Source organism: Dermacentor variabilis, chromosome 3, assembly GCF_050947875.1.
Source record: "Dermacentor variabilis isolate Ectoservices chromosome 3, ASM5094787v1, whole genome shotgun sequence".
NCBI lineage: Eukaryota > Metazoa > Arthropoda > Arachnida > Ixodida > Ixodidae > Dermacentor > Dermacentor variabilis.
In genome coordinates this window covers 218,189,674-218,212,764 of record NC_134570.1, presented here as the reverse complement: position 1 = coordinate 218,212,764, position 23,091 = coordinate 218,189,674, and the positions used below count along the sequence as shown (strand labels likewise).

The 23,091-nt window shown below is 47.5% G+C and overlaps 1 protein-coding gene across 1 annotated transcript in view; it reads right to left on the bottom strand.

Moving 5' to 3' along the window:
* Positions 1-9,109: 9,109 nt before the first annotated feature.
* The window catches only part of nes (lysophosphatidylcholine acyltransferase 3 protein nessy), a 236,698-nt gene continuing 222,716 nt past the window's right edge, over positions 9,110-23,091 (bottom strand). Inside the window, exon 12 of the mRNA XM_075686866.1 lies at positions 9,110-11,826. Coding sequence (XP_075542981.1) covers positions 11,710-11,826 — 117 coding nt within the window. The 3' untranslated portion in view covers positions 9,110-11,709. The remainder of the gene's footprint in view (positions 11,827-23,091) is intronic.

The following is a 23,091-nucleotide window of genomic DNA, read 5'->3' as shown; positions in this document are numbered from 1 at the left end:
CACGCTATGAGCTTCCACGGCTTGCTTGATCCATGCGCACTCGCCCGTGAACATATCGGGTTCTACGTAAGAGGGGTGAGCTACATCCATTGTAGCTGCGGAATCACGAAGCACTCGGCACTCTTTCCCGTTCACGAGGAGGTCTCGAATGTAAGGCTCGAGAAGCTTCATGTTCTCGTCAGTGCTGCATAATGACAAAAACACGACTTTTGTTTTTGTTTCCGGACACTGCGCCGAAAAGTGACCCGGCTTCTGGCACGTATAACACACGCGCACTTGCCTCGTCTCGAGCCGCTTTCTGCGTTCCGCTTCGGCTGCCGCCGTCTCCTTACGTTCGGTGGGACTTTCACTCGCATCCGCACTACGTGTGTTCCCCCTTGCTCTCATGGGCGTGAACTTTGGCCTCTCAAACTTGGAGCCAAATTCACCCTTTTGACCGTCCTTAGCTCCGCGAGCCCGACGCGTCACAAACTCCTCGGCTAGCTCGGCGGCTTTAGCCACCGTACTAACGTCTGGCCTATCCAAGACCCAGTACCGCACGTTCTCAGGTAACGGACTATAGAATTGTTCCAGCCCGAAACACTGCAGAACTTTCTCGTGGTCACCAAACGATTTCTCTTCTTTGAGCCACTCCTGCATGTTTGACATAAGCCTGTAGGCAAACTCTGTATATGACTCACTTCTGCCTTTCTCATTTTCCCGAAACTTCCGACGGAACGCCTCCGCTGACAGCCTGTACTTTTTTAGCAGACTCGATTTCACTTGGTCGAAATCCTCTGCCTCCTCTCTCTTCAAGCGAGCGACTACGTCGGCCGCCTCGCCGGGTAACAAAGTGAGCAAGCGCTGTGGCTACGTTTCCCGAGAGAACCCCTGCTTCTCGCACGTTCGCTCAAAGTTAACCAGGAACAAACCAATGTCCTCTCCAAGCTTAAACGGCCGCATCAGGTCAGTCATCTTGAACGATACTCGTTCTCCTGCACCGTGTGCCTGACTTCCATTACGAGCACGTTCCATCTCTACCTCGAGACGCTTCATTTCCAAAGCGTGTTGACGGTCGCGCTCCTCTTCCTCTTTTTGCTCTTTACGTTCGCGCTCCTCTTTCTCTTTTTGCTCTTTACGTTCGCGCTCCTGTCTTTTTGCCGTCTCCCTCTCCTCAATGGTCTCAAGGCATTCCGACAGCTCGTCATCTTCAGCTTCTAACTCAAGAATAGCCCTTAGCAGTTCTGGTTTTCTGAGTTTGTCTGAGACATCCAGACCCAACTCTCTTGCAAGCTCCAGCAATTTCGGTTTGCGCAACGACTTCAAATCCATGGCTGCTCTGAATGCTGCTTTCTCTACTGCCTACTATTGTCTTGCCGCAAACTAACCCGGCAGCAACGACAACCACAATTACCAGCTCTGTTTCTGACACTAACAAAAGCCTGGCAAAACTCAGAAGAAGAAAGTCCCGCACTCACCAAACCTCGCAGCCAAGAATTCAGCGCAGTCGTTCCGCTGCAGGCAACCAGTCATCACACAGGGCTCGTTGCACTGCTCCCGGATGGTCGTTGTGCTGCTCAGCATGCAGTCAACCACATATCTTCGCTGCTGGCCTCCGTTATCGCGATCTCACCGCTGGCAAACAGTTGTTGCAAATGGGTCGCAAGCCCCAAGGGTAGCGTTGGCCTGGCGGCCTAGGGCACAGCTGGAAGCATCCGAAGGTCCTGGCAAAGTATGAGTCGATTGCTAACAGAGCAACTTGTTTATTATAGCATCGCAAAAGAGCGGCCGGTCAGGTCGACCGAAGTGGAGAGACGGGAGAGCACGTTACTCGACGGAAGAATTCGGAGCCTCCCTTGGCGTCCGGGGGCAGCTGCTTTTATACTCTCGGAGTCGAGGGCAAGAAGGAACGGCTCGGGATGAGGCGCACGTGACGGCGGCGCCCGGACACGTTGAGACGAGAAGTGACACATCCGCCGGGCCGGCTCCGGTCAGACCTCCTCGCTTCACAGTTGGGGAGCTCATCTCCCCGGCTGCCGCGCTTTGACAAGCGTGGGCACCAACATGTACACACGCACACACGCACACGAAGACACGTGGCATTGAAATATGCCTGGACGCGCTTGGCAGGAAGCGTTGCGGCAGCGCTGAACGGGCCAAAATGTCCGCCGCTTTGAACGAAGCCCCGGCGTCCGTTGCATCCGCGCCGGCTATACCGCATGTCGGAGGCGAAACGTAGCACGGAGTACGCGCTGAAATGCGTAATCGGTCCCTGTCAGTGAAGTGCGACATGGTCATGTAACAAGCCCGGACCTTCGCCTTTTAAAGGGACACTAAAGGTTAGTATTAAGTCAACGTGGACTGTTGAAATACCATCCCAGAAACCTCGAAACGCTTGTTTCGTGCGAAGAAGAGACTTATTTTAAGAGAAAATGCGTTCTGAAGCGTCCGCGTACCTCTAGCGCAGTTCAAATCACCCGCCCTCCGATCGAGGAGTATTGACGTCATGGTCTCGTAGTGACGTTGCGCCGTCGGTGAGTAAAACGGCTCCCGCAGACGACGCTACGGCTTTTCTGTACAAAACACAAACGCGCGGCCAGAAAGAGCCAAGACAGAGCCGGCAGCAGCGCGAAAGCGGAACTATGGGGGAGGTGTCAGCATAGGCTGGGCTACGCCGCGTATGGCGGTGCGGCATTCTTTCATGATAGCGACAGGTGGCGCGCTCGTCGTCTCCGAGATGCCTAGCGTGATGTGTTTGAGCAATCTCTCCGGCTCCAAGCGCGCGTCGTGAAGTCTGTGGTGAAGTTAGCTTCGCCTTCCCCGCTTTTGTTTGCTTGTCATAAGGAGTTCTGAGTAGCCTTCTTGACCCACGCCACTGGAAAAATTTGGTCGGTATGCAGAGTAAGCTGGATGATCTCCTGGATGTGGGCCACATAAATGAAGTTCACGAGATGCTAAAGCATTGTGATGCGATGCTAGATCATCGTGAAATGATGGGATCAAATAGCGACTCTCGCATACCCTACTACGTTAGCGGGTATGTTACCAGGAAAATGCAAATGAGAACAAAGTGCGAAGAGTGTTCTCTAGCTGTTGCTGCAAGCAAAAGACTCGCGCTTGCTTCCGGAAGAGTCGTGCCTTACCAACTACATGGATAGAGGTGGCCTACTTTACCCATCTCAGGCACTAAAAGACTTGGTTGCTGCGATGGAAGATACCTTCACGCATTGTTTCAACTTTAACAAGTTGAAGGCTGACAGCATCATGGGCCTTATTTCCTGCCTGTCAATAAATAAGCTGGATATGGTTGGCTGTGCGCAGCATAGCGTAGAAATCACCAAGTGATACGGTTTTTCGTCATCACGAGGTTGCACGTCCTTGTCGCAGGAGAGAACGCATCGAAGCAAGGGAAGCCAGAAAAAATGAAGTACCTCAAGCTGAGGCGCACAACATAACTGCATAACTGCAAAGTTTATATCAGCAAGACCAACATAAAGCGGTTGTATATGTAAAACAGGAATTGTTCACATCCCATTGTATGCCCAGAAATATCTGCATATCTGAACAGAATTTCCCACCCGACAAATTATTGTTTGCACTGCACCTTGTCCACCGTTTCTGGGTACATACCTCCATTATATGTTGAATTTGCGCTCCATATCGTGTCATATTGTTTGTTTGAAAGCTAACAACCATATAGAGTCGGGTGTATTATTTTATTAACAATAAATATTCTTTTTAAGGCATTTTTGGCATTATTTGAGCGGTACTAAATACGCGAACTTAGTTCTTTGCAGCTAGGTTTCTAATATTGGAAACCAAATTTCCCTTAACGCTCTCATTATGCTGAGTTTTGACCATTGATGCCTACAGTTCTACCTTTCATTGCAAAATTAAATAAATTTGAAATAATCATGGTTCACTCGAGCGGCCCATTTCAACTGAGGCGCGCACTTCAATGAGGTGCGCACCAACCAGTAGACGATTAGGACAAGCGCCTGCAGCTCTAGACACTAATAAACTCACGCCAGACAGAACTGCATGCGGCACCCCATAATAGTCCCTTAAAATGTTAAAGCGGCTTTGGCAAACTGCAAACAACCGCCTACTGCGAAAGCTTTCTGTTTGGTGCAATTATAAGTTTCACAAGTAGTGCACTGCGCGCGAAGCTAAAGCGCGGCGATAAAATGACCAAAATTTAGTACATAGTACGTTAGGCCAGCTGCACTCATAAAGTCGCCTAGCCTTTAAAATGATTTTCCGATGCGCGTATTGCGCCCCAAGAAGCCACGGAGCGAGAAAGCACTTCACAGCGGAACCAAATAACCGCAGCGGACCTTAGCCAGCGTACGGGAGGCATCTCGGAGCCGACAGCAGCGCCGCCGCATCGTCCTGAAAAAATGCTGCCTCTCCGGCGCTCCGATGCCGACACCTCCCCCTCTAGCCTCCATAACTATGGTGGCTAGCGGAAGGGAAAGCGCACGACGATAAGCTGGTTCTTTATTTTATGACGCCAACTTCTACGCTCGTTGCAATGGATGACCCTGACAACGACACATTAGCTCGCGATGCTGGGCTAGAGTTCAGCGATTTAAGCACTGATGAACGTGACCTGCTTTGAGGGCTCGCGCTGCCGGCGTGGTTGCGTACTACTACGACGACGGCCTGCTTTGAAAGGCACTTCACGCGACTTCAGTAAGTCGGCGTTGAACTCGTAATCCTCTGGAAGAAAGTGCAGCGAGCACACTATGTGATTTTTCGGCTCTTTGCCAGCGCGCTGTGGCAGAGGTACGGCACTTAACCACTTCGAACGGATAGGTTCACTCGTTGGCACACAGTGATAAGTAACGTTGGATTCGCCGCTGCAACTGCCCTTGGCCAAGTTCCGTGGACCGTTCGCGCATCCCACGACATCACATGGACGTGGCATTCTCGCTGCTTGTTCCAAGTGCAAGTTTCGCGAGCCAGCAGAACCAGCGCAGCACGACGAGATAACGAAACAACTGAAACTCCAAAGCGCGCGCGGCGCAAAGTCGAGCGCGCAGTGTCGAGCGAAAACGAAACCTTTCGACCACCCATACTACTCAAGGGTAACGTCAAAATGTTATTTTTTCTTAGAATCGAATAGAAGTAGACTAGTAGTATTTTCTTCCGTCTTATAATCTAATGAAATGATCTTTTAAATACGAGTAGTTGAGTACTAGTGACAAATTATGATGAGTGCTTTCGTCATCGGGCTAGTACCGGAATCTCGCTGGGGGGTCTCAAATCGTGTCATGCTTTTACCTCAATTTCTCGGTTACTAAAGCTCCGTTCGCGATTATATTGACGCCTTAGACGTTCTAGAGCATTGCTTTATCACTAACTTGACTTTCTGGTAACCTTTAGTGTCCCTTTAAGGTCCTGCTCCGCCCTGAGTACGAGTGCCTGGCGGCAGAAAACCGCGAAATTACGCCAACCGGACCTGTAAAAAGAGCCTCCCTGACGGCTGCGTGTGGTTGGGTGCATTCGGCGTGGGCTGCTGTTCCACAAGATGTCGTGGTGCGGTCGTTTGCCGAATATAAAATTTCGCTGGACCACGATGCGCTGTGGGACCGCAGCAACGATGACGATGGCAGCACTAGTGAAGACGAGTAGTCCAGTGACCATATCGGCTACTAATAAATTTTCGTTATCGAATGCGCCCTCGGGTATGCTTTCTTTTTCCCCTGTCACGCGATATGGGTGGGGTCGACTTACAATCGTGTAAATACGGTGGTCTCCTGAGTTACTAAGCAACGCAATATCATCAGCGAATCGCAAGTTGCTAAGTTATTCTCAATTAACTCTTATCCCCAATTCTTCCCAATCCAGGTCTCTGAATACCTCCTGTAATACGCGTGTACTCGTTGTCATCCCATTTTTCTGATACCGTTAGCTTGCCATCGTAGTCATTGCGTCGTTGTCATAGTCGTGTAATCATTCATTTGCGTCATATCGTTGTTTCATTATTGTAATTCTATTTTCACATCCGACTCCCATCATGCTGTCGGCATTGCGTGATCGTCTGCGTGATCATACGAAAGTCATGCCATCGTCGTCATACACTCATCATCGCATTGTTCTGAAACAGTTATCTTGCTACTGTCATCATCTATCCATTGTCATATCATCTACGTGGTCGTTCCGTCGTCGCGATTCTAACATCGTCATCCCGCACATTGTGTCATCATCACACTGTCGCAATTCGCCGTCATCACTTCAGAGCCACTGGGCTGGACGCACGGCTTTAGAGATGCCACAACTTTGTGAATTTGTATATAAGCATCTCTTCCTCTTTGCATCTCTTCATCGGAACCAGGGTGTAGACGAGCCAGCCATATGTAAAAATACTAAAAGATATCTATAGCGGCTCCACAGCCACTGTAGTCCTCCATAAAGAAAGCAACAAAATCCCAATAAAGAAAGGCGCCAGGCAGGGAGATATGATCTCTCCAATGCTATTCACAGCGTGTTTACAGGAGATATTCAGAGACCTGGATTGGAAAGAATTGGGGATAAAAGTTAATGGAGAATACCTTAGTAACTTGAGATTCACTGATGATATTGCCTTGCTTAGTAACTCGGGACCAATTGCAATGCATGCTCACTGACCTGGAGAGGCAAAGCAGAAGAGTGGGTCTAAAAATTAATCTGCAGAAAACTAAAGTAATATTTAACAGTCTCTGAAGAGAAGAGCAATTTATAATAGGTAGCGAGGCACTGGAAGTGGTAAGGGAATACATCTACTTAGGGCAGGTAGTGATGGCGGATCAGGATCATGAGGCGGAAATAATCAGAAGAATAAAAATTGGCTGGGGTGCGTTTGGCAGGCATTCTCAGATCATGAACAGTAGGTTGCCGTTATCCCTCAAGAGAAAAGTGTATAATAGCTGTGTCTTACCAGTACTCAGCTACGGGGCAGAAACCTGGAGGCTTACGAAAAGGGTTCTACTCAAATTGAGGACGGCGCAACGAGCTATGGAAAGAAGAATGATAGGTGTAACGTTAAGGGATAGAAAAGAGCAGATTGGGTGAGGGAACAAACGCGAGTTAATGACATCTTAGTTGAAATCAAGAAAAAGAAATGGGCATGGGCAGGACATGTAATGAGGAGGGAAGATAACCGATGGTCATTAAGGGTTACGGACTGGATTCCAAGGGAAGGGAAGCGTAGCAGGGGGTGGCAGAAAGTTAGGTGGGCGGATGAGATTAAGAAGTTTGCAGGGACGACATGGCCACAATTAGTACATGACCGGGGTTGTTGGAGAAGTATGGGAGAGGCCTTTGCCCTGCAGTGGGCGTAACCAGGCTGATGATGATGATGATATTTTCCTTATACCATCATCATCTTTCATCAGCTCTTTCCCTCCCCGTCCCTTTTCCCCAGAGTAGAGTAGCAGGCTGAGGTCGGCCTGAGCAGGTTATAGCTCAGGCCGACCTCTCTGCCTTCCTGTAAATAAACTTCCCTCTCTCTTCTCATCACTTCAGAAAACCATCCCATTGTAGTCATCCCGTCATCGACATACTGCTTTCATCGTTCCTTCTCTGTCATTTCAGCATAATCATGCTGTCATCATTCAATTGTGATTATGCCCTCGTCATGTCGTCATATTGTTGTGTCCTTGTCATATCATCGTTGTCATGCCGCCGTGGCCACCACTGTCATTATACAACCATCATGCATTCATTAGGCTGTTTCAGAATAGGGGACCCAAAGATAAGGGGCCTTAATGATTAGAGTCCTGCCACAGTGCATACGCCTAATCCAAACAGTCTTTTTGGGTTTGGGTTTTGCATGCCCTTAATGCTAAATTTCAAAATAGCATGGGTGCCCCTAATGCTCCAAACCTCCTTTTCATTGTCTGAACGTCACCGCAAACATCTTACAAATGCATCAACGCCTCCTCACTGAAAATTATGAACTCTCAGGGATACTTTTCATCCTGTAAAATATTACAGATTCCAATACACTTTATTTTCTCTGGCATTATGCTTTCATTTTCTTCCATGTGGAGGAAGGGCTCTGTAGTAGCGTGACTATGCCATTGTTGTAAACCCAGCTTCATCATCTGGCTGTCATCATACACTCATCGCCGTCCATTGTCCTCGTGCCGTCGTCGTCATTTCACAGGCGTCCTTCAACTGCCGCCATCGTCATACCGCCTTTTTCTTTCCATTGATGCTATTCCTTCGTCTTTCTATTGTTGCCACTGCATCATCATCATAGTCATCATCACACTAATTCTCACGGGCGACCTTGGCAAGCAAGTGCCATACCAAAGTAGGCTGATCCCGGACACAGCTTATGTTGCACGTAGGCGAAGCAATAGAAGTCTCAGAATGACTGCTACATGTCTGAAATAAACGTGACTTTAGCAGTAGGGTGTCTGGCTACATGGCTTGAATGCTAATTGCATTTGTTGACAGTCATTGTGAAATGGGTTATGCCTTTTTTTTTCATGCTTTTTGAACTACTTCTAATTAATATGTGAAACATGAATATGTTGCCAAATATGGGTCACTGCGTTTAGTAAGGCTAAGTGCTTGGTTAGTTTGAACATAGTACAAAAAATTAAACCAGCAAACTTTATGCATACACAGAGACAAGTACCCAGGACGATTCTAAAGCAGCGTCATCCTGCGCACTTCTTGTCTCTGCGTCAAGTTTGCTGGTTTAATTCTCTGTTTACTGCCAAGAGCTCCCAAACTCTGTTGCGAGCATACTTCCTGGAAGTATTTATGCAACAGCTGAAAGCGGCCAATGACAGTTGGTGGGCTATCTGAAATGCAATATTACCTGCTGTTCAATGATCTACCATTTCTTTGACTGGCAAGTACAAAGTGAAACTAGAATGAAAATTCTGCAAGACACTCATAAGTGCCACACACCCTATTTTGTGCTAACTTTGACAATTGGTGCAAACCCACTAGGCATACCTAGTGGTCTCCTAGTGGTAGTCTAGTGGGTACCTAGTGATAGTCTAGATACCTTTATACCTTAAGCTAAATTTACTACATCTACTAAATAGAAAAGGTATATGTTGGCATCCAACAAAGGGCCGGATTACCAGCCAGCTGTTGAATACATAATGAAACATCAGGCAGCGTCCACAAGTCAAAACAAAACTTTTATTATTCATTAAGGCACCTTCATGTATGCTGTATAATACTGCACAAGAGAACGAATATGGTTGTGGGAAACCAACTGCATCAAAATCAAAGTAAATCAACCAATAAGGCAGGCAAGCCTTCAGCATACTCCAGCAATGCAGGGCAGCTGTGGCTCAACATGCATGAAGAAAATGGACACCACAAGCTGCCACAGCACCATCTTGGCATTCCGTGCTGCTCCTTATCACCCATACTGCATTGCCAATTCTAGTGCCATTAAAACTGCACCACACAAATGCTAATACAGCAAGCACCAGCCAATTTTGAAACACACCAAACAGAATTATGACAGTGAGAAGGAGCAAATAATGCGTAAGATTGACTCAAAAACTGTCTCGGCCTCATAGCCAGTCACCAAGTGCCAGTGCAACGATGTGATGCTTTTCCACTATACTTGCATAGGCATATTATTTAAACAAAATTTAATGCTTTTCTATTGCGTGTCACCTGCAAAGGGTGCCAATGCTTCGTCAGTGAAGAAACATCAACATGTCCTGCCTCTTTATGCGCTAAGAGACAACAGGCTATTTCTTGATAAAATCTGCCAGGCTGTACTGTACAGCAAGCCCTGAAGAAGGCAGGCCAATGCTTTACAAAGGTGAACTTATCGAATGGACAGGGCCGCTTTGCAATTTTGACTACATATTGGTTCAGTCCAAACTAGCACCAGCACCATTTCACTCCATCACAAATAAAACAAAAGGCCTATTAACCATGAGAGGAAAAAAGAAGAGCTGATATCGGGGCAACATGCTGTGAGTGTTCAGCAAACTCGGTGCCACTTAGCAGCTTGTCTATATCATTATCATCAATTTGCACTCCAGCATAATGAAAGGTCTTTGCGCGCATGTCAACATTCAGTGCCAAGCTGCCAGATGCACTGCACTGCGTGGCAGCCAAGTACAAACTTTAATTGTTGCATGTGCACATAAGGTGTTGGAAAGCTACTGGCACGGAGCACATTGAAGCACAGAATGAGTCTCACCATACCAGGCCAGTTTCAGAAAAAGGCTACGACAAGGAGTGAGCTCCCCAATGCATGATGTGCAAGGCTTGCCACAATGGCACCCGGGTATATGTGATCTAACATTTGCCTCGTACAATGGCCAGAGTAAAACATTGTCCTGGTGGTGAAAATTATTTATTGGAATATATGCCTGGTCTCGGTATTACTATCATGATAATATCCTACCACCTGGAGCAAGACAAAATTCACCTAGTCAAGGCAAGAAGGGGCTGCCGCCATCACAGCACTCAATCCCTCAAAAATGAGAGTGAACCATAGCTGCACCCATCTGCTGACACTATAACAAGGCAGCTACGAGGGAACCATTTTGCTGCTCGAGTATGGTATCCCATCGAGAGACAGCCACAACTCTGTGGAGATTGCAATGAAGCCCTACGCTATCGATTCTATTTACAGGGAACAGGTCGACTCCAGTGCACTGCTATAAAAGTAGTTCAGCTGCCTTTATAGGATCCGCTACTTTCAGCTGAGCTAAAGTTGAGACACTTCCTAAAACGATGCACCTAAATGAACTGCTCATTGAAAAGACCTAAGTATCTAGCTCCCTCTGGTATATTCTGCATAACCAGAGAACAAAATGCAGCCATCTCGAAAGAAAGTGTGTCCATACCTTAGTCATAACAATGCACAAGTACCTGGACAGAGTTCACAGCTCTGAGCACAAACACAGCCCTTCAGTTAGACAAGCAATTTGGTCCACGTGACCATCCTCGAAAGCGGCGGTCCAGGAAGGGGGCACAAACCAAGGCACTCGATAGGAAACAAGAAGCAACAGAATGTCAACAGCACAACCATGCAAACTTGCAGCAGCGAACACAAAGTAGTCCACAACATTGAAGTATTTTCGTGTGAGGAGACTTGAGTGGCGTCAGCACAAATGCGCTTATAATTGTACTGCGCTTAGTATTACGCTGACGGAAGAACTAAAGAACGAACATAAATGTGGATGCGCATGGCACAAACTTTTGTTCCTTTTTGTTCGTTCTTTAGTTCTTCTGTCAGTATGACACTTGGCGCAATACAATCATGAACATCTACCAACTAGCCCTGTTCATTGTTTTACTAAACAAATGAGCTGCTCGGCTGCTCAGCACACTTGGGGATGAAGAAGTCGCAATGCATAGCAACATCTATTTGTTCATGCTACAGTCGTGCTCCATGTTGGCACATCTTGGCACTGATGTGCCACTTGATGTGTCGGAACACAGTTTGCACCTGAACCCAAAAACAGGACAAAACAACAGGCAAGCTAAGAGCCAGCTAATGATGCACAGTACTGGCTGTTGTACACACTTCAGGTTCAGGTACGAGCTATGCTGCGACTTCATTGCATGCAGCAACAAAAGTCCGAAGATTAAATGTGTCATGTTTGCAAATGGCGGAGACTATTTGTGTACATCCTTCCTCAAAGCTTCAAAACTGCTGGCAAACCTTTCTATGACAGGCTCGCATTTAGCTACACCTTCCCAATAAAAAAAGAAAACCAAACAGGGCCTCGTGAGCGAGTTGCATCACTCGTTCTTGGCAGGTGCTCGAGGTGGCCTGGGTAGAGCCTTCATCACAACCATTGATAGTGGCATCCAGCTCAGGTAGATGATGTGCCCAATCCAATAGACTCGACTGTATGCCTGCACAAGGCACAGCGGCGCACGCAGTTAACAAATCTGACCAGTACTCAGGTCATCAAGAACAAAAATCACATCCTGTTGGCTATAAACACAAGTTGTATTTCATCTACAGCATGATCAGATAATAAACAGAGGAATTGACACAATACATTGCTCGTAAGTAAAAGTTTCAGTGAAACGAAACTTGCTCATGCAAGTTAGGAGCAATTCACAGCACCAAAAAGAATACACAACAACCAGGAAGTGAGAGATGGGAGTAAATATGGCATCGGTTATACCATTAAAAAAGCCTTTTTTTTCCCCACAGAAGCTGACATCAATTTGGCAGGAGGGTTCACATGCAAGGATAAAAAGAACTGACAAATTGCTTTTTTCTTTTCTTTTTTGAAGAACTGAATTTCTTGTTAATATATAGAGACTAACCCAAAAATTGTGATCAATAGCTTATCTTTTATTAAAAGCATGTATGTGATCTAAAAATTCATTGTTATTTGCATGCTGCTGGCCCCTTGTTGGTTCATTGTCGTTGCTGGCCCACAGCGCATCATCTTCAGTGTCGCCTAGGCAGTTTGAGATTACCATTTTCATAAAACCACAAGTAAATGTGTTAAAGAGAATTGTGGTCCATGCCTCCAGGATCATTGCTCCAGGATCATTGCTCTCCAGTGGCCTGGAGGTGTGGAACAAATTCTCAAGATGACACCAGCTTCGAGATATTAATTTCCAAGCTTTGTGGGGAAATGCATTGACATTCCAGTTACTTCTCTGCTTCAATGCCAGAACGATGTCTTGATAAGTAAGGCTTAACAGCACATATCTCGTAAATGGTGTCATTCGCACGACTACCTTGAATGGATATGCCTTGCAGTTTGACCTGCTAGAATTTGTAAATTGCAATATGTGACAAAAGGTTATTAGTTAAAAACTTTGTGAATGAATGTTTGATAATTAGTTGACTATGCATTTCATTTTTTTATGCTAGTAATGTCTGCCTGTTCGAGTAGACCAGCTCATGGACTAGAATCCTGCTATCACAAAAAGGCAATTTTTAAAAATTCTTGAAAGTGTTCAATGAAACAGCTTGTGTCTGTGAACTGAGACAGGAAGAGCCATGAACCTGAAGAGAAGTTGACATCAGGCACATCGCAGACACAGCTCGCGTCAAATTCGTCAGCAGAACCGAGGCACTTGCCATGAAACGAGCTTGAAGGACACAAAAACGGATTAAAAACGTAAAGTGCACTGGAGCCCTGGTGAATGGGAAGGAGATCAAAGGGAAGCAAGAAGGGATGATGGCGTGCAGCAAGTTCAAACGGCGTGAATAGAACTGTTGAATCGTTGAAAGCAGCACAGGAAACATGCGCACGGGCAGAAGAAAAAGGAGGAATATCAGTGCCGGTGGCGACAAACACTCGAGCAGAAGACAGAGGCAAACCTTAAGAAAGACTGCTGCAAAATGGAGTCAGCACTAGTTCTGCATGGGCACAATCAATAACTGCGTGATGAAATGGCAGGAAGTCCCATCCTAGAATGATGGCACGAGAGCAGTGAGGAAGAACAACTCAGTGTGGTAGAAACTGTCTTGTATGGCAACACGGAAGGTGCGTGTTCTTCAAGGCTCAATTGGCTGAGTGTTTGCTGTACGTAGCAAAATGGCAGAAAACAGCGTCGCAAATTTTTGGAGTGTACGGCGAAGCTGATTGGGAATCGCTGACACTGCAGCACCCATGTCGACAAGCGGGTGAATGGCGATACCTTCGGTGTAGACTTCAATGACGTTCGCAGAGAATAAACGAGGGCTTGAGCAGTTCGATGAGATCACAGTTCTTTCCTCCGGAACTGCACCTTTTAGTTTTCCTAAAAAGAAAACAAAAGGGCAGCAGATAATGGGGGACAGTGAACGTCGAGGGGGAGATGGAGGCCAACGGGTGCTGAAGCTTCGGGGAAGAGGAAGCGAAGGGTGGTACTGGTGGAGCATAGCGGGACTGGGAGTCAGGAGCATGCCCTTGTGGTCTTGCAGTATAGGGAGGGTACCAACTCTGCCGGAGGCAGAACCGTGCCACATGGCCAGCAAAGCCAGACGTGTAGCAGTTGGGCCAGTTATCTTGGGTACGCCATAAATTGTGAACAGGGGGCCTTGGTTGGGGTGCTCAAAGCTGAGCCAGCTGGAGCGGTTGTGGATACACGCTGAAGCCACTTCGGGGCGTGTAATTCAGAGCTTCAGAATGCGACGCGTAGAAGCTGCTTGTGGCTCTGTAATGCACAACTGCAGGTGGAGGTCTTGGACTGGCGACGATAGCAGCGTATATGAGTGGAACTGGCACTGGAGGTGGCTGATTAGGGAGGGGTAGTGCATCACTGACTTGTTCGTGTATGACCCATCGGAGTGCGGAGACAAAGAGGACTCAAGACGACTGGATAGCAGGCAGAAGTGACAGTTGGCGCGCAACTTCCTCACAAACAAATTATTTGATTTGATCGGGGGATGAGTAGTGGGTGGGAGCAGCACTGGAACTGTCAGTTAGGGCCAAAATCGTGTCGTCCGGCACGACAGCTCGGTGTGTAGTAAGGGGTTGTTTGCAGAGCATGTCGCAGCTCTGGCACAGTGTAATCATGTCGTCAACCGCTTGAGGATTTTTTGCCAAGAACATTTAGAAGGTGTCATCCTCTATGCCTTTCAGAAAATTTCTTATCTGTTCAGCTTTGGGCATAGCGGGATTAATGCGCCGGCAAAGGTCAACTACATATTCAATGTAGCTAGTGAAGTTTTCACCCTTTTGCTGAGCGTGATAATGCAAGCATTGTTCCGAGCGAAGCTTGCGCACAGCAGGGCAACCTGACTTCTTTGAAAGAATGCGTGAATGCTGCCCAGGTGAAAAGGTGCATTCATGATTCCGGAACTAGAGATTAGCGACTCCAGAGAGACAGAAGATGACATTAGTCGGTTTAGCTGTGTCATCCCATTTATTATGAGCACTCATACGGTCATATGACGAGAGCCAATCCTCCATGTCGTGATGATCAGTGCCACTGAAGACAGGAGGATCTCGTTGGCATAGAGAACAGGAGCAGAGGGTAGGCGATGCCTAGGCAGGAGTGGGCTGCGCGGCGTCCTCAGGCATGGCAGAGACGAGAGGGAGCGTCTGGCTGCGGAGTTCCAGGTCGGTAAAGGGCCCAGCACCTCCACCAAATTGTTGATAGGTGTTCTGGGGTAATTAATGAAGCTGTCAGAGAGCCACACAGCTCGCAGCGAGAGGCGACACAGCTCAGGCGATGTGGGCACACGGCTTGAACTAAACTCGTCGTCGTCTTTCTTGAAGCAGTGCCTACCGCTTGTAAACACTAAATCTTATGGCAGCAAACTACACTCGGCTGACATGAAAGAGAAATGTTATGAGTTAGGCATCCTTCAAATTCATCAACTGTTTTATTTTGTTGTGTTGATGCGGTATTATTATTCAAATGAATATAAAACACATGTTAAAAAAGATGTCACATTGAGGAAAACAGACCGTTTCGTTAAACCATGGGTCTATACTATTTATGGTAAAAAGATGGGCAATTACGATGTACCAGCTATATTTAATGAAATATGTACCTAGTGATTTATCTCTTGCAACTAGCAATAAAAAGACCATGACTGATATAAGAGTGGTGCGTAAATTTAATGCCTTGTCTATAGCTCGACTTGTTTTGTATGGGTTAGTTTGTGTTGCCAGTTTTATTGATGATGTCGTGTATATTTAGACAAAAGGGGCATGTATATGAAGTTATTTTTTTGAAAACGTTCCTCATCTGCTGCCTGACCAGCAAATAAGCACAATATGTTTAGGCGCGTCAGAATTTATGTATGTATAAGCTGTACTGACAAATAAAGTTTGATTTACACCTGCCTTCTTGTGCTACAGACAGGAACTACAGAACCCGTGGAGCCATCGTAATCAGGCAGCTGGCACCCATGAGGTGCCCCCTTCTGCGCCTCATGCCCTAGTGCACCTTCGAGATGCCTGGTTTTTGCACAAGATGTGGGGTTCTCACACCCGTGCTCTTGGGACAAAGAAACGACGACACAGTAGTGCAAACAATCACAAGGGCATTTATTGCACCTTTCATAGATCAATGCCTACGAGCAGAGTTGCTATCCACAAAACATGCCGATGGGCGCGCGACAAATCTAGAAGTCCGACTCACCACGACCGGATAACGAGCGAATATGTTCGCCCCATGCTGGATCCCAACGCCTGGTCGTTCGCGTGTACAGTCACGTGAACCGTGGCGTTTTCGAAGGTGGGCCACGCGAGGCGGTCTCACAGAAGCATGGATCGGCACCCGTGCGGGACGTCTGCGCCGCTTGACGATCTCGAACCCAAGAGGGAGCGCCTTATCTTGCCCGCACCCAAGTAACCCCGTAGCAGCGCGACACTCGCGCCATCTCTCGCACTGCGCTTGTACCACTCCGACCGCCGCGGGCGCCAGGTCACAGGGCGAAGCCGCACTGTAGGAGCTATGCGGGAAAACAAGATATCAGGGGACGCGGGAGAGTCGCGCATCCCCACAAGGACTACCAAACTTTGGCAAGAGTCAACCAGGCAAAGCACTACAACAAAAAGCGCACACAAGCTACCTTCCAGGCTGGCCACTTGGTGCTCCGGAACATGCACTGGCTGAGTAAGGCAGCCATGAGATTCACAGCCAAGTTTCGCCCTCAATGCAGAGGGCCATTCAGAGTGGCTGCGCACATTGGATGCAATACTCACAGACTTAAAGACCAAGGCAAACAGAAAGGCCTCGCTAATGCAGAACAAGCGAGCGTTTATCATGTGCCTTGGAAGCCCTCTTCACAGGATAAAAGGGGGGGGGGATCTGTGAGAGTACCATGTTGACACCAGGCAGCGTAGAGTCGCAGGAACGAGATGGTAGGTAACTGAGTGTGGCGGAAGAAAAGAGTAAATGGTGGCATGCGTGGTCGGCATGGCGGGATTCTGCAACAAAAAACAGAATAAGTGAAGCTGTTTGGTGTAGCAAGCCATGTGCGGTTCAGCTGAACTGAACGCAGACTGTGTGTGCGTGCACCGAGGATTTCCTTAAATAAATAACGTACTTAACAGCCTTGATGCCATTAGGTAGCATACGAGAGTTTATTAGCTATTTGCCCACTTTCCCAAGTTCACGTTTTATCTTATGCCATTGGGCAAACAATGTTTCACACCTGCCTAGCTCAGAGCTGAGTGTCATTGGCTAACACTCCCAGGGCTAGATATAACAATTGTAAATACCCAAGACAGTGGCTGGATCAATAGCTATCGCTGTAGCACAATTTATAGTGCAACGCATGTATAATATGAAGGATCTGGGTTCAGCACCCACAACTTCCCCAATTTTCACTTTTCCTCATTATTTTCTACATGCCAAATACAACCACAGCTAATTACCACTATGCTTGGCTTGGCTTAATTGCCTGTTGGCTTTGTATTGTCACGATTAACCAAAATCGAGCCCTGCTACTTCCCTTCCTCTCATTCATTCATAGCAAGGGTCCCAAACCTAGCTACCTTGATGCCATTAAATAGCATATGAGGGTTTATTACCCACATGCCTGCTTTCCCAAACGCATGTGTTACATCACACCACTGGACAAAAATGGATGTTCCACACCTGCCTAGCATGGAACTGAGTGGCACTGGCTGACACTCCCCCAAGGCTGGATATAGTAAATATAAATACCCAACATACATCATCATCATCATCAGCCTGGTTACGCCCACTGCAGAGCAAAGGCCTCTCCCATACTTCTTCAACTACCCCGGTCATGTACTAATTGTGGCCATGACGTCCCTGCAAACTTCTTAATCTCATCCGCCCACCTAACTTTCTGCCACCCCCTGCTATGCTTCCCTTTCCTTGGAATCCAGTCCTTAACCCTTAATGACCATCGGTTATCTTCCCTGCTCATTACATGCCCTGCCCATGCCCCCATTTCTTTTTCTTGATTTCAACTAAGATGTAATTAACTCGCGTTTGTTCCCTAACCCAATCTGCTCTTTTGTTATCTCTTAACGTTACACCCATCATTCTTCTTTCCATAGCTCGTTGCGTTGTCCTCAATTTAAGTAGAACCCTTTTCGTAAGCCTCCAGGTTTTTGCCTCGTACGTGAGTACTGGCAAGACTCACATACTGTTATAAGACACTGAGTACTGAGTACTGTTGCAAGACTGTTATACACTTTTCTCTTGAGGGATAATGGCAACCTGCTGTTCATGATCTGAGAATGCCTGCCAAATGCACCCCAGCCCATTCTTATTCTTCTGATTATTTCAGTCTCATGATCCGCATCCGCAGTCACTACCTGTCCTAAGTAGATGTATTCCCTTACCACTTCCAGTGCCTCGATACCTATCATAAACTGCTGTTCTCTTCCAAGACTGTTAAACATTACTTTATTTTCCTGCAGATTAATTTTTAGACCCACCCTTCTGCTTTGTCTCTCCAGGTCAGTGAGCATGCATTGCAGTTGGTCCCCTGAGTCACTAAGCAAGGCGATATCATCAGCGAAACGCAAGTTACTAAGGTATTCTCCATTAACTCTTATCTCCAATTCCTCCCAATCCAGGTCTCTGAATACCTCCTGTAAACACGCTGTGAATAGCATTTGAGAGATCATATCTCCCTGCTTGACGCCTTTCTTTATTGGGATTTTGTTGCTTTTTTTATCGAGGACTACGGTGGCTGTGGAGCCGCTATATATATCGTTCAGTATTTTTACATATGGATCGTTTACACCCCGATTCCGTAATGCCTCCATGACTGCTGAGGTTTCGACTGAATCAAACGCTTTCTCGTAATCAATGAAAGCTATATATAAGGGTTGGTTACAGCTGCAGAATAAATGAAGAATTTTCAATTCGTTAGTCAGTTTTGTCAAGTTTACAGAATGTAGACTGCCTGCGAAAACTCACTTCAGGAACATCATATACAAGAACATAAACTATTTCAGGGCTAGCAGGCATGAAAAACACCTATCCAGCCACTTGAAAATGATTGCTGGTGCAACACACTGTGAAAAACAATGAATGAAGTGAACCCGTCATATATACTGTTACGCGTAAGGAAAATGATGACTGGTGAACGTGCTTGTGGTCCCAAGTGGGAAGAGAGGAAGAGGACGACGCTGAGTTCATCAACCAGCTGGCCGCTCTTTGCTCACCTTCGCGGCCTAAAGTAAATGGCCCCCTTCATCCGTAAGGGCGATAAACGGTCTACTTAGCTCATAACAAAGTGGTGGAGGTGCGGGGTAGCATTCACAACAACAGAGCCGTCACTGCTGCAGCTTCGTCTAAGCCGTCGACTTTCCGGCATCCCACCATCAGCCGTGACAGTCTCTGACATGCCAGAAGAAGAAGCCGCTCCGACGGCAGTGCCTAGCAGTCCACTGCAATACCACCGAGTTCCAGCCACCTTCGGAGGCAAAGCGGGGGAAGGTGCTGACGAGTGGCTCGTCCACTACGAACGAGTGAGCAAGTAACCGCTCAACCGCTCAGCTCACAAATGTGATGTTCTCCCTGACCGATACCGCACTCGTGTGGTATGAGAACCACAAGGACGCGCTTACGACGTGGGAACTTTTTGTTGATGAGTTAAAGGCGTGTTTTGGGGACTCAGTCGCCAAAAAGAAGCGTGAGGAGCAGACACTGTCGCAATGGGTGCAGCTACCAGGTGAGACATGCACCAACCACATATATTGAAGAAGTGTTAAAGCTATGCAAGGTGGTCAGTGTTCGCATGCCGGAAGAAGACAAAGTTGGACATTTGCTGAAAGGAGTGGCTGAGGATGTGTATAATTTTCTAATTGGAAAGTAAAGCCTCAGTTCTGTGTCCGATGTCATTCAGCATTGCAGAACTTTTGAAACGCTCAAGATGCGTGGGATTACACCAAAGTTTGGTCTGTTGGCAAACGTTACAACGGTTGCCAGTGTGGACACGAGCACTTGCCTCGACCTTCCTTCAACTATCCGACAGATTGTCCGCGAGGAACTTTCCCGGCCCGAAGAGATGGTGCATTCAACTGCTGACCACCATGGCATGTACCCGTCACATGAGGCTATGACTTTGCCACATTCGGGCCCTTGGCAACCAACGGTTAGTGCAGCGGTCGTTAGAGTACAGCGCAGCCCCACAGTCGAGGATGACAATATGCCCTCAGACTCCCGGCTATGACCAACACGCTCAACGCTTCTCGTCACCCGCCGTATCGTCGTGATACATGCCACGAACCAACCGACTATACGAGGGAAAATGATAATATCCGGTTCATCGACAAACAACTAAGGTTTTGACCTCTCCCGGTGTGCTATTTCTGCGGTGTCCCGGGTCATATATCACGGTTTTGCAACCAGCGTATGACCACATGGTATGGCCAGCCCTCAGAGTTCTCACGGCCCTCCGAACGGCCCCACGGTGCCCCGTGGCCAGCACATGTATCACCTGGCAATTAGTATTGGCTAAGCAGCTCCCGTAATCGCTCCCCAGCATCTGACAGTAGTTTGACATCCCCACCGCAACGTCATGCTCCCCGTCCTCCCTCACCACTGCGTCGCAACACGTCCCCTTCGTCACCCGAAAACTGGCTAGCGTGGCCGATGGAGGTGAGGTCGCTGGAGACGTGCTACTGACAGAAATACCTCCTGTGTTGATGCTTAAAAATAAAGTGTGCGTTCTTTTAGATAATCGGCCTGTGATGGCTCTGGTGGACACAAGCGCAACAATTTCGGTCATGAGTGTCTCTTTTAAACACGTGTTAGGGCAAAAGGTTTTGTTTAAATGGGACAAAGATTCCAAGTTCTGTAGAGTGAGGGGCAAGCCATTGCAACCTATTGGTGTGTGTAGTGCTGACGTGTTTTTGGGAGGCCGTGTTATTACGACAGAGTTTTTAATTATTCCTCGGTCGACCCATGATTTTATTCTTGGCATGGACTTCTTGTGGGAGTGTGGTGCTACTGTCAACTGCCGCACAGGGAAGGTATTCATGAGTGGTAGGATTCCCTCATGACTCCGGAGAACCCTGTAGATCGCCAAACTACACTGTGTGTTTGTGGTGATACCTGCATCATCTACCGTTTGTGTTCCCATTGTCAGCTGCGGCGCCGATTCTGACAGCTTCGATGCTACCATAGAACCGATGCACATTAACTGTGTGAAGAAGAATGTGTTGGTGCCACATTGTGCAGTGTCGATCAAAGGCGGACGCACTGGCTTATAGACCGTAAACTGTTCTAAGGAGCCCGTTATACTACCAGACGGCATGAAATTAGCTTTCGTCAGGGAACACGTATCCTTATCAGTGGCTGAACTTACAGATGTGCCGGAAGAACCTGATGGCCACGGTTCGGAAACAGCCCTTTTGCAGATGGTAAATAAATCGCTCAGCACGAGTGAACGCCAAACGTTAGTGGGTGCGCTTTCGAAGCACGTTTCAGTATTCGACTTTGCACAGAAGGACAAAACACCTGCAATCCCCGCGTTTCCAACACGCCGTACCATCAACACAGGTTCGGCAAATCCGATAAAACAAACGCCATATCGCGTTTCACCATCAGAGCACTAGATTATCAACAAACAAGCGAACGAAATGATGAAAAAAGGAGTCGTACAAGAGTCAACGAGTCCCTGGGCAACTACAATGACTCTTGTTAAAAAACAAAGATGGATCTTGGAGATTTTGCGTCGTCTATCGCCGTCTGAATGCTGTAACAAAAAAGGACGTGTACTCACTCCCACGTATTGATGACGCAATAAACTGCCTTCATTCCACTCCTTACTTTTCCTCAGTAGATTTACGATCCGGCTATTGGCAAATTCAGATGCATCCTAAGGACAAGAAAAAGACTACCTTTGTAACCTCTGACGGGCTCTTTAAATTTAAGGTGATGCCATTTGGACTGTGCAACGCTCCAGCAACTTTCGAGACACAATTTGAAGTGCACAATTGAAATGCACAATTTGAAGTGGAAGATCTGCACGTGCTACCTCGACGAAGTCGTCATCTTTGGCCACACCTTCAGTGAACACAACGCATGTCTGGATATTGTCCTAAACTGCATCAGAAATGCTGGCCTAGTTTTAAACTCCAAGAAATGCCACTTCGGAGAACGCCAGACCCTTGTGCTTGGGCACCTCATCGATAAGGATGGCATCTGCCTTGATCCCCAAAAAACAGCAGCCATTGAAGTGTTCAGTGCACCGCGCTCTGTCAAGGAGCTCCGTAGTTTTCTGGGGCTTTGTTCCTATTTCTGCCGCTTTATTCCTAAATTCACCAATGTCACGTATCCGCTGACATGCCTGCTACGAAAGAACATCCCCTTTGAGCAGACTCCAGAGTGCAACTCTTCTTTTCGTCAGCTGAAGTTTCTGCTGACGTCACGACCGATTCTTCAACACTTCAGTCCTTCAGCTCCGACGGAACTTCATACAGATGCCAGTGGCACACGTATTGGTGCCGTCCTAGTTCAACGCTACGGTGACTGCGAACACGTGATCGCATATGCAAGTCGCTCATTAAGTGAGCCCGAGCAGAATTACACCGTCACGGAACAAGAATGCCTCGTGGTAATATTTGCAGTTCAGCGGTTTTGTTCTTACCTGTATGGCCACCCCTTTGCAGTTGTCACCGACCACCACTCATTGTGTTGGCTTGTGAATCTTCATGACCCTTGTGGCTGCCTAGCGCGCTGGGCGCTCTCGACTGCAAAAATACAGCTTTACCGTCTCTTAATAAGAGCGGTCAACAACACGCTAGTGCGGACTACCTCTCGTGTATGCCACTTGGCACTACGGACTGTGAGGCCGATGACTTCGGTCGGCTTCTGTGTCGCCGCGTTTTCCAGACTTCGACTGTTTCAATGCCAAACAGCGAAAAGACACTAAATTAACACCGCTCTTCACCGCTATGACAGCCTCGACAACAGCAAACTATTTCTGTATACGTGATGGACTCCTGTATAAGAACTTTTCCAGCACTGGTGCACATTTTCTCCTAGTGGTACCGGAGAGCCTTTGCACAGCGATTTTGAGTGCTATGCATGACGACCTACGTCTGGCCATTTCGGTTTGGCGAAGACGCTCTACCAGATTCAGGAATGCTTTTATTTGCCTGAAATGCGACAGTCTGTTGAGATGTATGTGGCCAGCTGCATGCAATGTCAGCGCCACAAACGGACATCTACTGCTCCAGCTGGTCTCCTGGAGCCGATCTCACCTCCAAGCATGCA